Raw genomic sequence first — 23,991 nt, forward strand, 5'->3', positions numbered from 1 at the left:
TTCCTCGAGATGCTGCCTGGCCTGCTGCGTTCACCAGCAACTTTTATGTGTGTTGCTTGAAATTCCAGCATCTGCAGATTTCCTCGTGTTTGAGCTGATGATTGACTTCAGGAGAATGAAACCTGAAGCCTATTAGTTAGTTTTCATTGGCGGGATCAAAGGTGGACAGAGTCAGCAACTTTAAATTCTTTGATGTTATCATTTCAGGGGATATGTCCTGGGACAAGCACTTAAGTGCCATAATGAAAAAAGCACAGCAGTGCTTTGACTTCTTTAGAAATTTAAGCAGATTCAGCATGATCGTGTGGACAGTCAGAGGCTTTTTCCCAGGGATGAAGTGGCTAACACGAGGGCACAGCTTTAAGGTGCTTGGAAGCAGGTACAGAGGAGATGTCAGAGGTAAGTTTTTTACGCAGAGAGTGGTGAGTGCATGGAATGGGGCTGCTGGCGATGGTGGTGGAGGTTGATACGATAGGGCATTTTAAGAGACTCCTGGATAGGTACATGGAGCTTAGAAAAACAGAGGGCTATGGGTAACCCTAGGTAATTTCTAAAGTAAGTACATATTCAGCACAGCATTGTGGGCCAAAGGGCCTGTATTGTGCTGTAGGTTTTCTATGTTTTTATGACATCTAAGACTTCGACAAACTTCTATAGGTGTGAAGTGGAAAGTATAGAACATAGAATAGTACAGCACATTACAGGCCATTCAGCCCACAATTTTGTGCCAACCCTCAAACCCTACCTCCCATATAACCCCCCACATTAAATTCCTCCATATACCTGTCTAATAGTCTCTTAAACTTCACTAGTGTATCTGCCTCCACCACTGACTCAGGCCGTGCATTCCACGCACCAACCACTCTCTGAGTAAAAAACCTTCCTCCACTATCCCCCTTGAACTTCCCACCCCTTACCTTAAAGCCATGTCCTCTTGTATTGAGCAGTGGTGCCCAGGGGAAGAGGCGCTGGCTATCCACTCTATGTATTCCTCTTATTATCTTGTACACCTCTATCATGTCTCCTCTCATCCTCCTACTCTCCAAAGAGTAAAGCCCTAGCTCCCTTTTTCCCCGATCATAATCCATACTCTCTAAACCAGGCAGCATCCTGGTAAATCTCCTCTGTACCCTTTCCAATGCTTCCACATCCTTCCTATAGTGAGGCAACCAGAACTGGACACGGTACTCCAAGTGTGGCCTAACCAGAGTTTTATAGAGCTGCATCATTACATCACGACTCTTAAACTCTATCCCTCAACTTATGAAAGCTAACACCCCATAAGCTTTCTTAACTACCCTATCTACCTGACTGTATTGACTGGCTGCATCACAACCAATGCCCTTGAATGGAAAAGCGGACACAAAGTAATGGATATGGCCCAGATCATCACGGGTAAAACCCACCCTACCATTGGTAACATCTAAGGTAGAAGGAGATGAGTTATAGAGGTCTTATTACATGCACGTGCAGTTCAACTCTTTGAGTGATTATGCAGAAAGTTTGAAGTTCATAACTCAATTCCTTCTACCTTAGGCCACGAACTTATCAATCACCCCTGCTGTGGACCACTTTCTGGAGGTCCAAGACGCCGTCATCTACAAAGAAGGGATCTGTATGCTCCACGACCGCTGGACTACGTGTGTAAATGTAGGAGGGGACTATGTTGAAAAATAATGTGCTACGTTTTCTAAAATTGACTCCTTCTACCTTAGGCCACAAACTTATCAATCACCCCTCGTATGTAATTACTATATTAAACTAGACGAAAGGCACAATACTGTGCAAGAGTCTTAGGCACCACAGATTTCCTTATATGTTTTCAGATAGTATGGCCTCCAGAGAGCCTTGATTGCAACATCATCGAAGCTGTCTGGAGTTACCTGGAGGGACAGAAACAAGTGAGACAGATGAAGTCTGCAGAAGAACTGTGGCAAGTTCTCCAAGATGCTTGGTAAAATCTAACAGCTGACTTTCTTATAAAACTGCATGACAGAGTCACCATCATCAGGTGCCGTGCTCAGTTTGAGCTTTGACTGCCGTGGCCCACACACTCCTGTTTCGGGTCAAGTGGATCAATTCATTGGTATTCATTTCCAGTTCTCTGGCTGCTGTGTCCATCATCATTTGTCTTTGTCTTCCTCTTGCTTTCTTCTCTACAATCTTTCCCATAATTACCGTGCATTCTAACTCCTCTTTCCTAATCACATGTCCAATGAAGTTACGTTGCCTTTTCATGATCTCATACATTATTTCTCTTTTTGTGTTTGCTCTGTTCATGACATCCTCATTAGATATTTGTTTCGTCCATGATATTTTTTGCATCCTCCTCAAAAACCACATCTCTGCTGCTTCAATGACAGAGTACTTAAGAGAATTGAAGCAGTTTTAAAGCCATAAGGTGGTCACACCAAATATGGATTTGATTTAGTGTTTGATTGTTTACTGCTGTTTATAGTGAATATTTTGATATTTAGAAAATGTTCATTTCACTAGTTTTGAAAATATTTTTGCTTTACAGAACTTTTTTACATGTATGAGACTTTTGCATAGTACTGTACAAATATTTCAATTGAAAACCACATCTTTACAAAATTTTGATACAGCTTTACAAAATCATTTTACCTTTCCTTTATCGAAGTAATGAATAATTTCGTGGTAAAGCTGTTCCTTCAACTGTCCTTGAGTTTGAGCTTGGTATCCATCTCTCTGATTCAGGTGAGCTGCACATGGCTCCTCAGACCACTTTAACAAACGAGCAAGATTAAGGATTTACTGTACTTTATAACTGGATATGCTAATACACAAATACACACATCTATCTACATTGATCAACATCAATCAAGACAGCATCATCAACATATACAGGATAACTGAGGAAGGGAAAAGAAGATATAATGAGAATACAGCTTGGGATTAGTTTTGAAGAAGTTTAACAAAAGTAGGTGATGTAGAGTACAATTAAGAAGGGAATTAGAAGGGCAAAAAGAGAACATGAGATCTCCTGCCAGATAAGGTAAAAGAAAATCTTAAAATGGGAGATGACCAAGATCTTAAATGAATACTTCCTGTCTATTTTGAAAATGGAGAAGGACATGGAAGCTAGTGAGCTCAGGGACAGAACAGTGATATTTGTAAACATATTGACATTATGATTGAGGAGGTACTGGCAGTCATGAAGTGCATAAAGGTAGATAAATCACTTGGGCTCAGGTGGGTGCACTTTAGAACACTGTGGGAAGCAAGGGAAGAAATTTCTGGAGCCACAGCTTCCCTGGCAAAAGACTGGAGGATAGCTAATGTTGTGCTTTGTGGACCAAAGGCTGCAAGGACAAGCCAGTGAACTACAGGCCAGTGAGTCTTACATCCATGGTGGGATGGTTATTGGAAGGAATGTTGAAAGACAGGATTTATTTGCATTGGGAAAGGAATTGCCAGCATGGTAAGCATTTTCGAGCTGAACTTCAGCAAAACCTTTGACAAGGTGCTGCATGGTAGACTGGTCCAAAAGGCTACAATATATGGAATCCAGAGTGAGCTAGCCAACTGATACAGCATTGCTTTGGTCAAAGGAGTTAGAAGGTGGAACTGGAGGGTTGTTTTCCAGATTTGACACCTATAACCAAAGGTGTGCCACAGAAATCAGAAGTAGGTCCCCTGTTGTTGGTCATATATATTAATATTTTGATAAAGAATGTAAGTGGCACAATTATTCTATTGTCTACCAAAATCCATAGTATAGTGGACAGTTAAGGTTATTTAAGACTACAACAGGATAATGATCAACTGGGAGAATGGGCAAAGGAAGGGTAGATGACAAGTGCAAAGTGATGCATTTTGGGAAGTAGGCTAGGACATAGACAGTGAATGGCAGGGCAGGGTTGCTGAATCAAGGATACAGGCACACACAATTCCTTGAAAGTGGGAACAAAGATAGACAAAGTGATGAAGAATATGTATGGTATGCTTGCCTTCTTTGGCCCTGGCACTGGGAACCGAAGTTGAGACATTATGTCACAGTTGCACAAAACTTTGACTAAACCAATCTTGGCGTACTGTATTCAGTTTTGGTTGCCACGCAAGAGAAAGGATGCGATTAAGCTTGGAAAGGGTGTGGAATTTACAAGGATGTTGCCTGGATTGGAAGACTTGAATTTTGAGGAGAGATTGCATGGGCTAGACAAAAAATATTGAGGAATGACATTTTGGAGGTTTAGGAAATGATGATGACCATAGATAGGGTGAGATACTCAGTCCTTTTCACAAGAGTAGAGGCAGTCTATAACTACCAGGCATTGGATGAACGCAAGAGAGAAAAGATTTAAAGGAGATCTGAGAGGCCAGCTTTTCTACTGACAGAGTGGTGGGTATTTGAAATGAGCTGCTAGAGGTGGTGGTAGAGGCAGGTACAAACAGAATATTTAAAAAAAAAGATTCATACAGGAATATAGATAGGTAAGATTTGGAGCAATCTGGGCCAAACACAAGAAAATGGGGTTAGCTTAGATCTACATCTTGGTCAGCATGGATGAGTTAGGCCAAAGAGTCTACTTCACTGCTGTAATAACTCCATGGATCTAGCGAGCTAAGTTATATAATTGCTACATACAATCATTGTTACTTAGGGGACACTTAAGCCATGCGTTAACATAGGAGAAAGTAGTTTTTCCATCACTGTTACGGAAACCAAGAGAGGAATGATGTGCTGTACCTATAAGGTCAGGAGGACCACCAAACATTACAACCACGCTAATGTCTCAGATGACAGTGGAAACAGATAACTATGGCAGACAATGATTCATTTTGTACACCTTCTCAACTTAAACCAGTGATTAGTTAGTTTCACAGAAAATACTGCAAGCAGTTGCTTCCATGAGACTTGGAGAGTAATAATGATGAAAATTTGGAAGGTGCAATGTGGGGACATACACCAAATTAAATTTAATAATTGGTGATTAACATACAAGATGTAGAAATAAAGCCCTCAAGTGAAACACATGGTAGTTTGCCTAGGTTGGAAGACCTCACTGATATGAAAGGAGTCACTATTAACTGTAAGTTTCTGTTGGAACTAGGTACTAAGATTCAATCACAGTAACATTTTGAGTAGTGAGAATCTTGTTTGCTATGAAATTCACAATTTTCAAGATAATACAAAGCATTGTTAGTTGAGTTTAAAATTTGAGAAAATCAGATTGTGGAAATACTGAGCGTCACTTGGGTAAAAGATTAGATAGTAGGTAGCAGGATCTGAAGAGCAATAATTTGTTCAGGATCACTCTGGGAGTAGAAATCTGGGTATTAGGAGATGAGCAGCAATGGTGAGAAATGAGAAGGATCTGTATTTCTCAAGGAAGTTTTTTGACGCATTGACTTAATCAGAAGACCATAGCTGGGGGGAGAAATCAGAATGGTTGCAAACAACTAATAAAGAAGGGCTACTTAAGTAGGATGCTGTAAGAAGAAAGAAGTAAGGAGAAATCCAATTGACAGAAATGTTTACAGAGAGACTGTTTGCAACAACAGGCTGGAGAGAAGGTTTGTAAATGATAATAATGCTAAAGATCAAATCTGGTTTCATCAAATAGTCTCAATGTACTTACAAGGAGGTACATGCCTGCTCACTCGCATTTCAATGGCAAACTTAAAAGGCATGTTTGGAACATGTGATTGTGGTGCATCTTGGCCTTTTTTTTTGTATTTACACCAACTACTTGGAATGAAAAAAACATTCCATTTCCTCTGCATCAGCCACATTAATAAGGAAACAAAATATATCGTACTTCCACTAAACAACCATATTGAGAAAAATAGCATTAACTAGCAGAGTGCTTTGGAATTGAAGTGAGACAGCTAATGAGAGGAACTGCCACATTAATTAGAGCTGATGCTGGGCCAGCACTGATTTCAGTAGAATTGACAGATTTTCCATGACTCAGTTCCTCATCTGAACTGAGAATTCCGGTGGCAATACTTCTAACTAACTGCCAGCAACTCAAGAAGCAATGACTTGGAAGAAAGCAATGTGGTCATGTGAGAGGAAGATTGAAAATTAGAAAAATGACAGAATTTTTCATTTGTTCAGGAGATAGTATTATGACATGGCTTTTAAACCACAAATTTACAAAGAAAATTACTGTTTTCTTCTAGCTCCTTGTGAAACATTTTTACATAAGAGAGTGCTGATATAATAACAACTTCCAACATATGAACTGATTGATGCTTTCAAATCTGTGAAACAAAGTTGACATTTGGAATGCAAGGTTATTTTCTTAACTACAATAAACAAAGACAGACGGTTTGCTGACTAAACCCATTACCTGCTTTATTTTGTTTCCTTCATTGTTACTGACACCATCATCATAATAATAGTTTTCATGAGTTTAGAAAGTAATTTGATTCTCTGAATTAAAAAAAATACCTTTAGCAGCTTTGCATTAAGTAGCAATGTGTAGGCAGCTTCAGTGTAGTTATCACATTCTTTGTGCAGGTCACACAGCTTGTACAGATATCTGAGAATGCAATATAATCAGTTTTATAATAATCATATAATCCAATTTAGGAAGATAATGCTTCAGCTATATGCACTTTGGCACGAGTACACCCAGAGTACTATTTAAGACTAAGACATAGGAGCAGAATTAGGCTATTTGGCCCATCGAGTCTGCTCTACTATTTCATCATGGCCGATCCATTTTCCCTCTCAGCCCCAACCTCCTGCCTAAGTATCAGTTTCTTTAATTAAGGAAGTTATTGCATTGTATGCCGTTCAGAGAAGATATACGAGCCAATTTTTGGAATGTGCAAGTTACACAGGCTAGGCTTGTATCTTCTGGAGTTCAGAGGAATGATAGGGGATTTCATTGAAACATATGAGATATTGAGTGGTTTTGACAGAGTGCATGAGAAATGCTGTTTCTATTAAAGGAGAGAATGTACAACTAGGTGTCACTGTTTAAACATAAGACACAGTCAATTTGAGACCAGAAATGAGGTCAAACTTTTCTCTCAGAGGGTCATGAGTCCATGGAATGTCTTTTGACAAAAGAAAATGAAATGAAAATGTTAAATGGAAACCGTCTTTGAATGTTTTTAAGACAGAGATAGACTGATCTCGATAGATAAAGGGCAAAAGGTTACTGTGGATATACAGTAACGTGGATTTGAGAATACAATCTAATCAGCTATTCCATTCAGTGGAGGTCAGTAAGAGGACATTGGAATTAAAAGTGTGGTAGGGTTGTGAGAGTAAATATAGTTGGATATTTCAGAAAATAGAAGCATTACGCTATGGAAAATTAGTAACACTTGCTTAACATATTGCAATGGCATATATTGTCATCAATGCATAATGTGGATGTAAGACCAGATTCTCACAAAATATATTTGTGCAATTTATGCAGATTGGTGTCAGCTAGAACTCTGTTGGTAGCACTTCCGCCTGAATTAGAATTATCTGGGTTCAAACTCAGAAATCTGTGTAGACTAGGGTGGTATCATCTTTCAGATAATATCTCCAGCATTTCAAAACTGCATTTACTGAGTATAAAGAACATCTGGGCTTCATGTAAAGAATGTTAAAGGGAGCACATCTGTGATTTTCTTTCTTCAGAAATTTATAGCATAGTCCTTTTGCATCCATTTGGGTTATTATTGGACTCCCTCTACCTTTTCATTTTGTGTTCATGATCTGTGATTGACAAGAGTTCACCCTGAATCACTGAAGTAATTGATGAAAGTGCACAAGTTGCAAGCAAAAAATTAAATATTTTCTAATTAGTGCAATGTCAATAATGAAATAGCTTCCTATCTTTTTTCCAGAAATCCAAGTTCTGATACGAATCAAGCCTGATTGCCAATTGGAATTTGCTTGTTCAATGATAATTAGAAGACCCAACAAAGCTCAACATTCACATACTGACCAACTGTTATTCATCTAATGGAAAGGAATGTTTTCTTTGGCAATTCAGAACTTCAACTTAATTGTGTTGTGAAAATATTTTGCATACCTGATGTACATTTCTTCTCTTTCAATTTCTTTGTAAAAGTTCTGAAATGCAGATCAAAGGATTTTTACCAGTTTTCTAACACACACAGGCTTTTCAAATGTGAAAATATGTACTTAAAAATAATAGCTTATAAATTTCAGAATCTTTGTTCACTGGCAGAACTATAACATAATTTCAACCTGCTTCTAAATATAACCAACCTCTCAGATTGAAGTCAATTTCAAAACTGTTATTCACAGTTGGTGTTCCTATTCTAATGAAGTAGTAGGAATTAAAGAGCTATACTGACAACTCATCATGGTTCCAACCAGTTTGGTGGATACATTGAATGTATATATATTTCAAGTTTTAATTATAAGATGCAATGCTCTCATAAGAGCAATGAAATTATCACATAGCTTCCCATGAGATTATCAATGTGGGCTCTCTTTATAGTTATGATTTATCAAAAATGTTTTCTTCATTCTACATTCAAAAGTTCATAGAATATATTTGAGAACTATTCCCTTAAGAGGTTAAGTGTTGGGATGTCAAACCGCATTTTCACAAAATTTTATTATCATTCCCCGATTTGCTTATTACTCAGATAAGTGTTTTATTAAAACATAGACAGTTTTAGCAAAACTTTCTGTATGCATTGCTATTAACAGAGAATAGACAAGAGGTCTGGGAATGCATATTCAAAGACAAACATAAATTACCAGCATCCAATTCCCAGTGGAATTACACGATACAAGAGGCAGCATAACTAGCTCTTTCCAATTATTAAAAATACATTTCTCAAATAATGATAAAACTGACAACATTGTCTAAAGTAATGAGCAATTTTTGGGACACCAAGTGTCTCTGATAGGCCCATCGCTTCCTTATGTAAGTGAACAGTAATCTTTCAATACCTGAAGAATCAGTAGATCGCCTTAACAAACCATTCAGGAGAAAAAAAAAATGAGCATTTCTAAATGCAGCATGTAATGGATATAATCCCACCAAAACAGTAAATGGTAGTTCAAATAGCTATATTAAATTTAAGATCAACTGGGGATTTTTGTAGCGAAAGGCTATGGAAACTAGATGATGGACAAAATAATTCAGTGAGATTAGATATACTTAATTTCTCAGTTCTATTCATCAACATCTCTTGAATAATGATTTGATACAGAGTAAATGCATATACTAAATACCACTGTTATATCTAAAGTACATGCATTTACTCTGTTCAGTGCAATGTAAAGTAAATTCAACAATTCCAAAAGTATCTGCAATGGAAACAACTCAGGCTGGAGCTAGGACTTCTATGCTGTTAACTTGAAACAGTCATTTCCAATAAAAACCAAGCAATCATCTAAATTACCCTGAAGAGAATCAAAAGCTGAATGTTAAACATGCATTATTTTTTGCTCTAGCCTTTTATTTTCCAGAAAGAAAACTTTACGTCATTATAGGTGTCCCATAAACACCGCAGGGCTTTTACTTTATGATGCCATGATGATGTTATTTCATGCTTCCTATTTATTGCTATTTATTTATTACTGCATTTGCACAATTTGTTTACAGTTTACAGATCCTGTTTACAGTTCTATAGATTTGCTAATAAGAAATCTCAGGTTGTACATGGTGACATATATGTACCCTGATAAATTTTACTTTGAACTTTGAACAATATTTGGGGATTAAATAAGTATTAATGAAACAAGTGAACTATAGAGTACATTCCAGAAGCTGACAAAAAAAATCACAAAAGCTCTTACCAATACATTAACTGTACAGCTCATTCGGTTTTCTTTGTTTTCATCGTGCATAATTGTTCTGTAATCCAAAAGCCTCTCCATAAGCCTGACAACTAGCATGACAAAATTTTCTCCACTCTTAGCAAGGTACTTATGCTTTCGACAATGTTCCAGAAGGCTACATAAAATAGTAAATGTCATATTTTATTTTAGGCATATAGAAAAATAATTTCAAAGATACTGTAAGTAATATAACGTCCATCTCACAAATATTTTCCAATGCTCACAAACTGTTCATTGTACAAAACCTAAGTATACAATACTTTATTATTTACAATTGAAACTTACATCTTCTCAAACAACACTTTGTACTGCTCATCCCCTCTGCCTCCTTCCACTTCATGATCAAGCTTGGTGATGATCTCATTTTCAAACTGTAATCAAACATATGTTAATATTTAACAAATATTTTATTAGTGTTGGATATTTCAGTATTTTATTTATTCCTGGTAACATCACAGTAGATTAATGTTTGAATATTCCAAACAACATTGCACAACTTGCAAACTATTTTCCGCCATTAAACAACTTGGACTGATTATCTTTTGATTCTTTTGGACTATCAGCAGGAAAACTGTATTATCTTGTTCTAAGGAGCCATTATTTTTGCTCTATCCTTGAACAATTAGGGTTTAATGGACTGGGACTTCACAAATGCAAATCTCATTACCTTTCTTCTGTCCTTTGGGACCAAACACTTGTCCATAGCTTTTCCCCAACCGCATCCTAACTCTCCTTAGTTACAATGTCATATCATCTCTTGACTGCCAATTTCTTGTTATCTCATTCTCACTGATTTCCTGAAAGGACTTTCCCTCCATCTTAATCACCCATGGCCCAGATCCTCATCATGACTCCAAGCCCTGATGTATGATACACTAACCGTGAAATTTTAGTTGGCTTTGAACCTCCAATACCTGACCTTTTGCTTGATTGCCAGAGTTATTAAATTACACACATAAGCAGTACTTCAGCTAAAGCATAATTCAAACAAAAATATCAGAAGCTAGTGCAATTTTGTAATAGGAAGACTCCTGACTGAAAGCAAAAGCAGTTTAACTCCTTTTTTAGAATTCAAAAAACAGAAAAGAACATTTATGAAAAGGATCTGTTGTGATCAAAATTATACTCTATTTGAAGTTACAAAATTAACAGGAACTTAATTACCTTTTAACACATAATGGAGAAGTACTGATATATTCTCTGAAGTACCAAGTAGGAGAGCAACACTGCTGCAGGACAGGATCAATTTGATTAAGGAAAGGTGTAAAAAACAATAAGGTTGTTGTCATGGAGGATATCTGCTTCCCTAATATAAACTGGGACGTTCTATGTGCAAGAAGTTCAGATGGAGCAGAATTTGTCAGGTGTATCCAGGAGGGTTTCTTAATTCACTATGTAGAAAGTCCAACAAGAGGGGGGGCTGTGCACTGAACCTGTGTTGGGTAATGAGCCTGGCCAGGTGACTGACCTTTCAATGGATGAGCAGATAGGGAACAATGACCACAGCTCCTTAAGTTTTAAGGTAACTATAGCTAAAGTATGGATAATTATGTGACAATATCACCATCAGTGATATTGACCCCAATAACTATGGGAGAGTATTAAATTGGAGCAGGGCACCTTAGACAAATTGGAAGAATGGGCATAAAAGTGGCAGATGGAATACAGTGTTGGGAACAATAGCGCAGTCTATTATCTAAATAGGGAGAAAATTCAAACATCAGGGGTGCAAAGGGACTTAGGAGTCCTCATGCAAGACTCCCAGAAGGTTAACACAGGTTGAGTCTGTGGTAAAGAAGGCAAATGCAATGTTGGCATTCATTTCAAGGGGAATAGAATATAAAAACAAGGAGATATTGCCGAGTCTTTACAAGACACTAGTCAGGGCGTACTTGGAGTATTGTCAACAGTTTAGGGCTCTATATCTCAGAAAAGATGCATTGTTATTGGAGAGAGTCCAGAGGAGGATCACGGGATGATTCCAGGAATGAAGGAGTTAACATATGAGGAGCATTTGGCAGCTTTGGGCCTGTACGCACTGGAATTTAGAAGAATGCGTGGGGATCTCATTGAAGCCAACTGAATATTGAAAGGACTAGATAAGGTGGATGTGGAGCGAATATTTCCTCTGGTGGGGGCATCCAGAACAAGAGGGCACAGCCTCAAAATTGAGGGGCGACCTTTTAGAACAGAAGTAAGGAGGAGTATTTTAGTGAAAGAGTGGTGAATCTGTGGAATTGTTCTGCCACAGACTGCAGTGGAGGCCAAGTCCGTTGGTATATTCAAAGCGGAAGTTGATAGATTCCTGATTGGTCGGGCCATCAAGGGATATGGTGAGAGGGCAGGTGTATAGGGTTGAATGGCTTCTGGGATCAGCCATGATGAAATGGTGGAGCAGTCTCAATTGGCTGAATGGGCTAAAACCACTAGGCATGCATTAAAGATGAGGGGGGTAACTTCAGAGGAGATATGAGAGGTAGGTTTTTATTTTAAACCCACAGAGTGGTGGGTGCCTGGAATGTACTGCCTTGGGTGGTGGTACTGGCAGATACATAAGAGACTTTTAAAAGACATTTAGATAGGCATATGAATGTGAGGAAAATGGAAGGATACGGATATTGTGTAGGCGGAGGGGATTAGTTTAGTTGATCATTTGATTATTAATTTATTTGGTTCAGCACAATACTGTGGGCCGAAAGCTCTGTTACTGTTCTATGTTCTATTACAGGCATCAAATGTTAAGTTCTATTTCAAATACTTACATAAAACATTTGGCTTATTAGAAATTGGAGTGGAAGTATGATACCCTCAATCCTGAGGGACTTCCTAAAAAGCTGTAACACCGCTGGCCCGTCATCTAATCACTACAGCACTGCAGTTTATGGTATTGTAAAAGTTGTACTTTTTGATAAATGCTTCATTTGTTATAATATTCTGCCATATTGATGAAAATAGTTGGGGATGAGCAAGTCAAAGGAGACATTTGAAAATGGCAAGGAAAACAAAGCAGAAGTTAAATTTCAGTGTAGCAGTAATATGATGGTGAAAATAAGAATTACTGCTGGTGAAACAGATAATGTGAAAGACGAGTTAGAAATGGAACTGTGGTAGTAGAAAACTGATGGAGGGGCCTATAAACTGACGAGCAACCAGAGAGCATGTTTGGTTTGAAAATGAACATATGAATGGTAAAATCAATATTCACTGAAGAGCCAGCAGTTTGACAATAAGGCAGCATTAGTGTAGGGCAGAATGTGAATGAAGATACAAGCTGCGGCACTCTGAAAATATTTAGGCTGTGGAGATGACTAATGAGCAAATCATCTAGAGTGTAGTAGGAAAAACAAAATGATAGGAGATGTAGATTAGAATCTTGGCTGTGGTGCTGTAGAGATTGAAATAAAACTCTGATGCTTGTTGCCATCAAATACGCAAAGTAGCTTCAAGTATTTTACACCAATTATACACTGATATCATGCTGTGTTAACGATAAATGGATAGAATCTTCCTTATGATTATGTGTGTAAAGTGCAGCGAAGATTTTCATCATATTTTCCCATAGATAAAAATAACAATGTAAACACGAGATTCTGCAGATGCTGGAAGTCTTGAGCAACACACACAAAATGCTGGAGGAACACAACAAGTCAAGCAGCGTCTATGGGGGGGCCAATAAACAGCCGACTTCTTGAACTGAGATCGTTCATCAGGTGTGGAAAGCAAGGGGGCAGAAGTCAGAATAAGAATGTTGGAGGACGGAAGGAGTAAAAGGTGGCAGGTGATAGGTGAGACCAGGAGAGGGAGAAGTTGAGTGGGTGGGTGGGGGTGGGGAGATGAATAAGAAGTGGGATGTGATAGAGAAAATAAAGGGCTGAATTAGAAAGAATCTAACAGAAGGGGACAGTGGACCATGGAAGAAAGGAATGGATGAGGGGAACCAGAGGAAGATGATGGGCAGGTGAAGAGAAGAGGTGAGAGGGTAATCAGAATGGGGACTATCAAAACTTACTGTCATCTTTTTAAGGTATTGTTTCGGTCATCTCTTAACCTTATCAGTTCCAAGAATAGTTCTCATATTTTAACCCTCTTCTCCAAAATGAACATTTGAAGTATGATACCTAAAGTTGCCCACAATACTTCGATTAAGGTCGTACCTCAATCTCTGGATTGCTACACAGGCCACATGTAAATTAACACAGGGTGAACAAGATCAAGAGATAAACGCGTGGCTCAAAGATTGGCGTGGGAGAAGTGAGCTTGAATTCGTGGGAACTGGCACCCGAGTTGGGGATGATGGCATGGGCTCCACCTGAAACATGCTGGGATTAGAGTCCTGGCAAATCACATAACTAGGTTTGTGGATAGGGCTTTAAATTAAACAGTAGGGCGGTGGGTTTAACAGCAATGAAACCAGATTCCTGAAGCAGACATTATTCTGAACTTTGTCATGGGAAGAGACCATCATGCAGCTATAGTAAAAGATTCAAGAGTGTGCCTAAAGCCTCCTTGGCAGAAATTAAATATTCTAATGGACTCTTGGGAATTTCTGACCCATGATACTCCAACTGGAAAAATTGCATGTGAACTGATAGTGACAAGATTAAGACCACACACTGTACACGCAAGGCCCTATAAGAGCAATAGAAGGAGCTGATCACCTCACTAAATACCCACCTGATAACCCTATTGCCCATTACCCATCCCATAGGTGAAAGGTGTAGTTTTCACATTTGGCTTACTGGTAACCATCTCAGGAATTGGAGTAGAAGTATGATGCCCTCAATCCTGAGGGACTTGCTAAAAAGGTGCAACACCTGCTATTCCATCATCTAATAACTTGTTGCACTGGAGTTTATGGTATTGTAAAAGATCTATTTTTTGATAAATGCTTCATTTGTTATAATACTCTTCCATGTAGATGAAAATTAAAAACTTATGCCTCTAAATCCAGCCTGACAACACATCAGCAATAAAAGAACAAATGCAAGCATATGTTTTAATGCATTAAAATGATATTTATCATAAACATCAACATACATAGATATTACTTTAACATATGCAAACCTATGTCAATACAAATACATAAATTACAGCAGAATACATACATAAAACAACAAAGCACAAACATATAAACAGTTCAAATAAATATTCGCAGCATTGACAAATCATTGTAAGCAACTCCACAGGATATCTATAGTACACTCCAAGCTTTACATATAATTTCTGTATAATATTTACTTACAGAAATAGTAGATTAATAATATCAATAGCTTTAAAGCAACTTATTCCTATCACTCTAGTTACAGAGGTCTAATTATTTTAAAATGTAAGTGATTAGACTACTTTGATGGAGTTGCGTTATCAGAATTTACATTTTTGAAATATCTAATTTCTGAACACAACCTGGGAGAAAAATAAATCTATCAAAAATGAAAGATGAAAGACCATCTGCTTCGCTTATATTTTATCTTGATTACAAAATTCATACTTTAAAACTGTTGAATGCACCTTGTAGAACTAGAGAAACATCTGTGCTAGTAAAACATAATGCATAAGGAGGATGTGTTCTCCATTTGAATGCTTGTGTGACTTCACTGGTACACTACACACACTTCATAAATGTCACTGCACAGAGTGAAAAATCAATATAATTCTGAAAATAACATTAATTTTGATTAAATAAATTGACTCACTATATATCCTTTTTATTTATTTTATAGCACAGCCTTTTGCATTTCTGAATCTTAATTATAGAATTGTGATGTGATAAGTTACAACCTTCAGGATTTAAAGAAGATCACTTACCATCTGGAAACTTCTTGTTGAGTGAAATTCACATTGCATCATGTCAAAAAATATTGCAATTGTGGCTTTTCTCAGTTCCGTTTCTGGAATAAGGGTCATCTCCAAGATTGGACCCACCATTTCTGGGATAAATTTGATTTTATGTTGACCTTGAAGGAAATAATTTCCCTTAAGTAAAAGTTTATTTTCCAATGCTATGACAACAGATACAAATTTAATTAACCTGATATGATAAATATGATCCTGAAACAATTGAATTGTTGTAAGATTTAATCTGTCTTCTCTAGTGACTCTCAAGGGGACAGATTTGCTTTTGCATTGAGTCTGTTAGATATACATCAGTGTAATACCTCACCATAACTAGGATTTCTGGAATACTGTGGAGAACATCATGAAGAAAAATAATACAGGGATGGTATTAGAAAAAGTTTGATGATTAAACTAACTCTCTAATATTCTGTATTTTAATTTTTTCTACGCCACCTTAGTTTTTGATTTAGTTTTTGAGATTAAGAGATCAGAATCAAGTTGATTATCACCAGCATGTGTCATGAAATTTGAGAACTTAGCAGCAGCAGTTCAATTTAATACACAAGAATATAGAAAGAATAAATAAATAAATAATCTGTCAATCCCAGTAAGTGCATATATTTGGATAATGGAGTTGATGGCTCTGTGGCAAACTTTGCGGAGATACAAAGATAGGTGGAGGGGTAGGAAGTGCTGAGGAGGCAACACGATTGCAGCAGGATGTAGACAAATTGAAAGATTGGGCAAAAAAGTGGCAGATGGAATACAGTGCTGTGAAATGTAGGATGATGCATTTTGGTAAAAGGAACAATAGTACGGACTATTATCTAAATGGGGAGATGCAGAGGACATGGAGTCCTCGTGCAAGACTCCCAGAAAGTTAATTTACAGGTTGAGTCTGTGGTAAATATGGCAAAGGCAATGCTGGCATTTATTTCAAGGGGAATAGAATATAAAAGCAAGAAGATAATGCTGAGGCTTTATAAGACACTAGTCAGGCCACACTTCGAGTATTGTCAACAGTTTTCGGGCCCATATTTTAGAAAGGATGTGTTGTCATCAGAGAGAGTCCAGAGGAGGTTCACAAAGATGATTCCAAGAATAAAGAGGCTAACATACGAGAGGTGATTGATAAGTTCATGGCCTAAGGTAGAAGAAGTCAATTTTAGAAAACCTAGCACATTTATTTTTCAGTATAGTCCCCTCCTACATTCACACACTTAGTCCAGTGGTCGTGAAGCATACGGATCCCTACCTTGTAGAAGTTGGTGTCTTGGAGCAGGGGTGATTGATAAGTTTGTGGCCTAAGGCAGAAGGAGATGAGTTATTAACTTCAAACTTTTTGCATTTTCACTCAGAGTTGAACTGCACGGGCATGTAACGAGAGCTGTATAACTCATCTTCTTCTACCGTAGGCCACGAACTTATCAATCACCCCTGCTGTGGACCACCTGGAGGTCCAAGATGTTCTCATTACATGCACGTGCAGTTCAACTCTTTGAATGATAATGCAGAAAGTTTGAAGTTAATAACTCATCCCCTTCTACCTTAGGCTACGAACTTATCAATCACCCCTGCTGTGGACCACTTCTACAAAGAAGGAATCCGTATGCTCCACGACCACTGGACTAAGTGTGTACATGTAGGCGAGGACTATGTTGAAAAATAAATGTGCTAGGTTTTCTAAAGTGGACTCCTTCTACCTTAGGCCACAATGTTATCAATCACCCCTCGTATGAGGAGCATTTGATAGCTTTGGGCATATACTCACTGGAATTTAGAAGAATGCAGGGGGGGGTCGCATTGAAATTTACTGAATGTTGAAAGGATTAAAAGGGTGGATGTGGGGAGGATGTTTCCTATGGGGGAGGGGTATCCCGAACTAAAGGGTCCAGCCTCAAAATTTAGGGGCGATCTTTTAGAACAGAGGGAAGGAGAAGTATTTCTCTCTCTCTCCATCTTGTTTTACGGCAGTTGGCACCCAGTTTAATGGTGCATTACCGCCACCTTCTGCTCCGGAGTGTGCAAAAGACTTTCTAAATTCTAAATCCCTTCACCCAATTACACACCCACACATACCCTAACCTATCATCTTTATCCTCTCATCTTTGGCCATCCTAGCACCCTATTCCTGTTTATCTGTCATATCCCATATAAAAAAAACCCTGTACCCCTCGAAAGCTAAAAATACCCTAACCTGTGCTCTCTCACCCATGCCCAGCAACCCTTTTAATGTGAATTCCTGCACCCCCAAGTCCCTTAGTTTAATTCTCATCATCTCTCTCTGTATCCCATACTTCCTGCAACTCAGAACTACATGTTCTACTGACTCCTCTTCCTGACATTCCCCACACAATCCTGTCTGGTGTTTCCCTATCATTTTCAATGTTTTGTTTAATGCACAATGCCCCAGCCTTAACCTAGTCCACACAGGTTCCTCTCTTCTGTATCCACTACCTACTCTAGTACCTGCAACACTTTTTTGTATTTGATATAAATGCCTCCCTTTCCCCTCCCTGTCCCATCTTTCTTGCCACATTTGGTTGATTTTTTCCCAGGTTACGCACTTAAACTCTGCTTTACTGATACTAATGTGCATTTCTATATCTTCTTTCTTTTAACGCTCTCTTTGCCAACTCATCCAAACTCATTCCCCTTCACCCCAACATGTGCTGGAACCCAGAGAAATTTTACCTGACCTCCCTCATCTGCAGTTCTTGTAACTAACTGAAGGACTTCGTAAAGTACATCTTGCCGACTGTTAGAGTGAAAAGACCTTAAACTTGCTAGAACTGAGGAGGAATCTGAGCATATCAACGCTTTGACTTGACTAGCTTTCTCCACCCATTGCAACGCACCAACCAGCATCTCCACTGTAAACACTCCTAACTTATTAGATGTCCTTCTGCTGATTCCAATTGCTTTTGCTGGTATAGCCACCCCAGGCCCTGTCACTCCTGTTTCAGGTTCCTTAGCACCATCCGTATAAATCTGAGTATAATTACTATACTTTTCCATCACATGACAGTTAAATGCACTTACCAAATCAGTTTTATATTTTCTTTTCCTTTTTACCTCTAACAAATGCCAGTCTACATCAGGCTATACAAGCTTCCATGGACCTACAACCGGATAAACTACTGAAGGACTTATCCTTAGAACACACACTCCACATTTTTTAGCAATATCATTCCCTACCTGACTAAAGTTATCCCTCTGAAACCTCCCATTTTCCCAGCACTCCTGCAACACTCCTTTAGCAGGGTGAGAATCATTGTGCCGCTGCAAATTAGCCCAGTAGTTTGCCATCAATTGCATCCTTCTTAGTTCCAAAGGCATTATTCCCATTTCTACCTGTAGGGCTGACACTGGTGACGTTTTAAAAGCTCCACTGCACACTCTCAAAGCCTGAGCCTGAATCACATCCAATTTCCTTATAAGAGACCTAGCTGCTGATCCATATGCTATATTTCCATAGTCCAACACAGATCTTACTAAAGCCACATACATTCTCTTCAACGCTGAACAACTTGCTCCCCATTCCCTACCAGTCAAACATCTCATCACATTTATTACTTCTTTACATTTCTCCTCAACTTTCCTGATAAGGTCTGCCCATGTTAATCGTGAATCAAATATAACTCCTAGAAACTTAAATGATCCAACCCTTTCTAATTCAATCCCATAATCCTTAACTTCTTCCCTACCTCAATTCTTTTCCTGGTGAAAAATAAAGCTTGAGTTTTTTCTACTGAAAATCTACATCCCCAATCATAACCCCACTCCACCACTTCAACAATTGCTCCTTGTAGTTTCCTGATCATATGCTCCATGCTCCTGCCTCATTTGCACAAGGCCCCATCATCCGCAAACAGTGACCGACCTATATTCACTGGTACCTCTGTGAAAACATCATTGATCATAATGATGAAAAGTAACAGGCTAATCACACTACCTTGAGGTGTGCCATTTCCCACTATATACTGTTTTGATAATTCTGATCCAATCCGAACTTGAATTTTTCTACCAAACAAAAAATCTTTAATCCAATTAAAAACTCTCCCACCAAACCCCCATCTTGTGCAGTTTAATTAATAACCCTTCCTTTCACATCATATCATAGGCTTTTTCAATGTCAAAAAACACTGCAACTACTGATTCTTTATTTGCCTGGGTCTTTCTTATTTCAGTCTCTAAGCTATCACTGAGTCCATGGAATTCCTTTCCTTCCTAAAACCACTCTGATAACTTGCCAGCATTCCCCTCTTTTCAAGCTCATACGATGACCTTTCTGTTATCATCCTTTCCATTATCTTGCATATATTTGATGTTAATGCTATTGGTCTGTAGCTGGTGGGATTTGATGGATCCTTGCCAGGTTTCCTTATTGGAATTACTACTGCTTCTTTCCATGCACTTGGTAATCTTCCCTCCTCCCACACTCTGTTATAAAAATGCAGCAACTTCAAGAGCGCTTCTTCTCCTAGACTTTTTTAGCATAACATAGCATATCAGATCTTTCCCTGGGGAGGTTGGTCTCAATCTCTTTATTGCTCTTACTATTTCTGCCAACGCAAATGGATCATCAATTATACCATCTGTTTCTTCCCTCCTGTTTAAAACACCTGGGTGTTGACTCATTGTGCTTTCCCATCCCTTCTCCCTTCTTCAGACAAATTTTCTGAGCTATGTATCTGTACAACGACTTGGCCATCTCAGCCTTATCCCTACTGGAGACTGCTGTTTCCTCCTCAGACATCATTACTGGAGATTCCCATTCCCTTCTATCTCCCCCCATCCTCTTAATCATTCCCCATACCTCTCCCAGAGGCTTTGTTCTTCCTATTTTGTTGCAAAAACTCCTCCAACTTGCCCTTTTAGCTTGACGTATAGTTCTTCTCACCACTGCCTGTGCCTTCTTATATTGAATCAAATGCTGCATTTCAGCCAGAGAGTAGTGAATCTGTGGAATGCTCTGCCACAGACTGCGGTGGAGGCCAAATCCGTGGGTATATTTAAGGTAGAAGTTGATAGTTTCCTGATCAGTCAGGGCATCAAAGGATATGATGACAAAGCAAGTGTATCATGTTGAATGGGATCTGGGATCAGCCACAATGGAATGGCAGAGCAACTCAATGGGCTGTATGCCCTCTCATCTCCATCTGAGATTTTACCAAGAATGGTTGTATATCATCAGCAAATTTATAGATGGTCATTTGAACTACAACTAGCCACACAGTCATGGGTATAGAGGGAGTAGAGCAATGGGCTGACTTGTTGATAGTCATCGAGGAGGAGATATTATCACCAATCTGTACAGATTAGGAAGTCAAGAATCCAATTGCAGAGGGAGGTACGGAGTCCCAGGTCCTGTAGCTGATCAATCAGGACTGTGGGAATGATAGTGTCAAACGGTGATTAACACAGCCTCAATAGTAGAGAAGGCAAAACAGTAACTAAACTACCTGAGGTGCTTAAAGAGAGATAATCTGCCCTAAAAATTGCTGGCCAATTTATTACTATGAGAGATAGGGAGCATACTGACATTCAGAATGACAGTGTGTTGTTCTAGCTACAACATGACAGACCACAAAATACTCCAAATTTGATTGGGACAGCTCAGCACATCATTGGGGCTCAACTACCAAGTCTGGAGACAGTCTACAACTCTTGATGCTTATGGAACACTTCTAACCTCATTAAAGACTCATCCCACCCCGGACACCGTCTGTTCAATCTCCTGCTATCGGGGAGAAGATAGAGAAACATCTTTGCTAAGACAGTAAGACTCAAAAGCAGCTTCTTCCCGAGGGCTGTTGTACAGCTGAATAATGCTACACCCTGGTCTGCCAGTGGCCTTTGAGTGTTATGGATTATCTAAGTCACTTGTTGCATGTAAATTTGGGATTTTAAATAATTTAAGCCATACCACAGGAATTGTAAATATCTGTTTTGCATGGACTAAAGTAGCACCATAATCTCATTCAGCAATAACAATAAAGTTCCATACTATTCTATAAAGGGCAAACAGTTGTTAGTACTTCTCTTGTTTGTCAAAGATCACAATTTTGGCAATAATACTTAAAAGCAAACTCAAGTGAAATCTTACTTCACAATTTTCATTAATTTCAATGTTACCTGGAATATGACACAAAAGACCAAAGGAAGTTTATTGGCTGTTTCTTTAATCAATGGCTTTTTAAAAGTAACTCATGAGTATTACATGCCAAATTTGGTTGTATAACAGTAGTTTCAACTGTTAGAAAGTCCTATTGATACATTTTTAAAAAAAAATCTCTTTCTAAACCTAACTTTCATTTGTAAGGCCAGTGATGTTGTGGGGATGGAACTGGACTCTCTGACGGTGGTGTCTGAAAAGAGGATGCTGTCCAAGTTGCATGCCATCTTGGACAATGGCTCCCATCCACTACATAATGGACTGGCTGGGCACAGGAGTACGTTCAGCCAGAGACTCATTCCACCGAGATGCAACACAGAGCGTCATAGGAAGTCATTCCTGCCTGTGGCCATCAAACTTTACAACTCCTCCCTTGGAGGGTCAGACACCCTGAGCCAATAGGCTGGTCCTGGACTTATTTCCTGGCATAATTTACATATTACTACTTAACTAATTATGGTTTTATTACTATTTAATTATTTATGGTGCAACTGTAATGAAAACCATTTCCCCCGGGATCAATAAAGTATGACTATGACTATGAAAACATGCAATTAACATTACAATCAAAAGAAACAAATTATGTAACACAAAAAACTAAGTTTTTTGTTCAAGTCTTGCAGTTAATTATTACAAATTTAAATAACCTCTTTTAATGGAATAAGATCACAAAAGATAGCTTACAAAAATATTAAATAATAAATATATACATTATCCAAATATATAAAACCCATTTCTTAAATAAGATTGTTTTGCATAACAGATATTCAAAAATAATCTCCATCAAAATTAGACTTTACCAATATTTCCACTTAAAACATCTTTCATTACCAACAGCTTCAATTTTCCAGCATTTTTATATTAGCAAAGACATCCCAAGATGCTTCATCATTGAGTCTAATAAGTACACCTTAGTTCAGACGATCAAAGCTTTGGTCAGAGCAGTATTTAAGGGAGCATAGGACTGCAGAGCGGCTTTGAGAATTCCAGAGCTTACAGCCTAGGCAACTAAGGGCAAAGACATTAATGTTGAAGCATTTCCATCTGATAATGCTGATGGGGTCCAAGTCAGGGTAACTATTCTATAGCCCTGTAGGACTAGGGAAAATTACAGATAAACCAATGTATCATTATTTTAAAATTGTCTGTTTGGAAGAAAATAGGGCAATGGTTGAACAGAACTTAGCTCAAATAGGACAAAAATATAATCTACAAGGAACATCTGGCTTTGAAGTCAGAAATCTGGTGTACAACCTCCTTGCCCGTAAGATATATGCATTTGTTTTATTTATGAAATAAAGTGGCGAGCCACAAGTAATTAATTTACATTTCCAGTAACTTTGAAGTTTTTTATCATGTGAACTGTACTACAATTATAATGCAAGTTCAATTTTGTGCAGGAGGATGTTCATTCTACTTCCCCCTTTAGGCAACTCTAGCTATCCAATGTTGAAATATATAATGTCAAAAGCTTTCATTTTTAGGGTGCTACCTTTGTTTATAGTATCCACAGAGTACTGTCAGGCACCTCAGTAGCATAGAGGTTAGAGACTGATATCATTGCTCTGAGCATTCTGGAATTTGGAGTTCAATTCCGGCGCCGTTCTGTAAGGAGTCTCTGAGCATCCTCCCTGTGGAATGTATGCAGTTTTCCCAGGTGCTCCAGTTTCCTCCCACAGTTCAAAGACATACAAGGTAGTCAGGGATGTGGGGTTGCAGGGTGGCGGGGCTCCAAGGGCTGGAAGGGCCTACATCACGCAGTATGACTAAATAAAATAAATTTAAAATAAATAATTATAATGCTACATTTTCTTTATGTTTAGTTATGGTAGTGGGATAAAGCTGCATTGTTGCTGAGAAGACTACATGCCACAATAAAGCTGATGAAAGCTGAGGATTGAGAGAGGATTTGGTGGTTGGGGACGTAAAATAGAATAAGTGCTTTTTGCATCAAGTGCTTTCTAAAGTATGTGAATGCTTAAGCTACAGACAAATCTTTGTGCTGATGTCTCAATTCTTCTACTGATTTAAGTCCCTCACAAAATCAGCAATCTTATTGCTAATTTTTACACTGCATAGCTCTATTTATATTAGTACAAAAGTACCCAAAAATGAAGTCTGGTAACTACCATTTCAAGGTCCCTTTGTGATACTCCAGAAATTCAACTAGTTATTTTTC

At 38.4% G+C, this 23,991-nt stretch overlaps 1 protein-coding gene across 3 annotated transcripts in view; it reads right to left on the reverse strand.

The window, feature by feature from the left end:
- The window catches only part of dock1 (dedicator of cytokinesis 1), a 575,517-nt gene that overhangs the window by 116,652 nt on the left and 434,874 nt on the right, over positions 1 to 23,991 (reverse strand). For all 3 annotated transcript variants that reach the window (XM_063071820.1, XM_063071822.1, XM_063071821.1), the window contains 6 exons: positions 15,605 to 15,753; positions 10,085 to 10,170; positions 9,758 to 9,914; positions 8,010 to 8,050; positions 6,422 to 6,512; positions 2,626 to 2,745 (listed from right to left, as the gene is read on the reverse strand). In XM_063071820.1, the coding sequence (XP_062927890.1) occupies positions 2,626 to 2,745; positions 6,422 to 6,512; positions 8,010 to 8,050; positions 9,758 to 9,914; positions 10,085 to 10,170; positions 15,605 to 15,753 (644 nt within the window). The remainder of the gene's footprint in view (positions 1 to 2,625; positions 2,746 to 6,421; positions 6,513 to 8,009; positions 8,051 to 9,757; positions 9,915 to 10,084; positions 10,171 to 15,604; positions 15,754 to 23,991) is intronic.

The sequence above is a fragment of the Mobula hypostoma genome, chromosome 19, assembly GCF_963921235.1.
Source record: "Mobula hypostoma chromosome 19, sMobHyp1.1, whole genome shotgun sequence".
Taxonomy (NCBI): Eukaryota; Metazoa; Chordata; class Chondrichthyes; order Myliobatiformes; family Myliobatidae; genus Mobula; species Mobula hypostoma.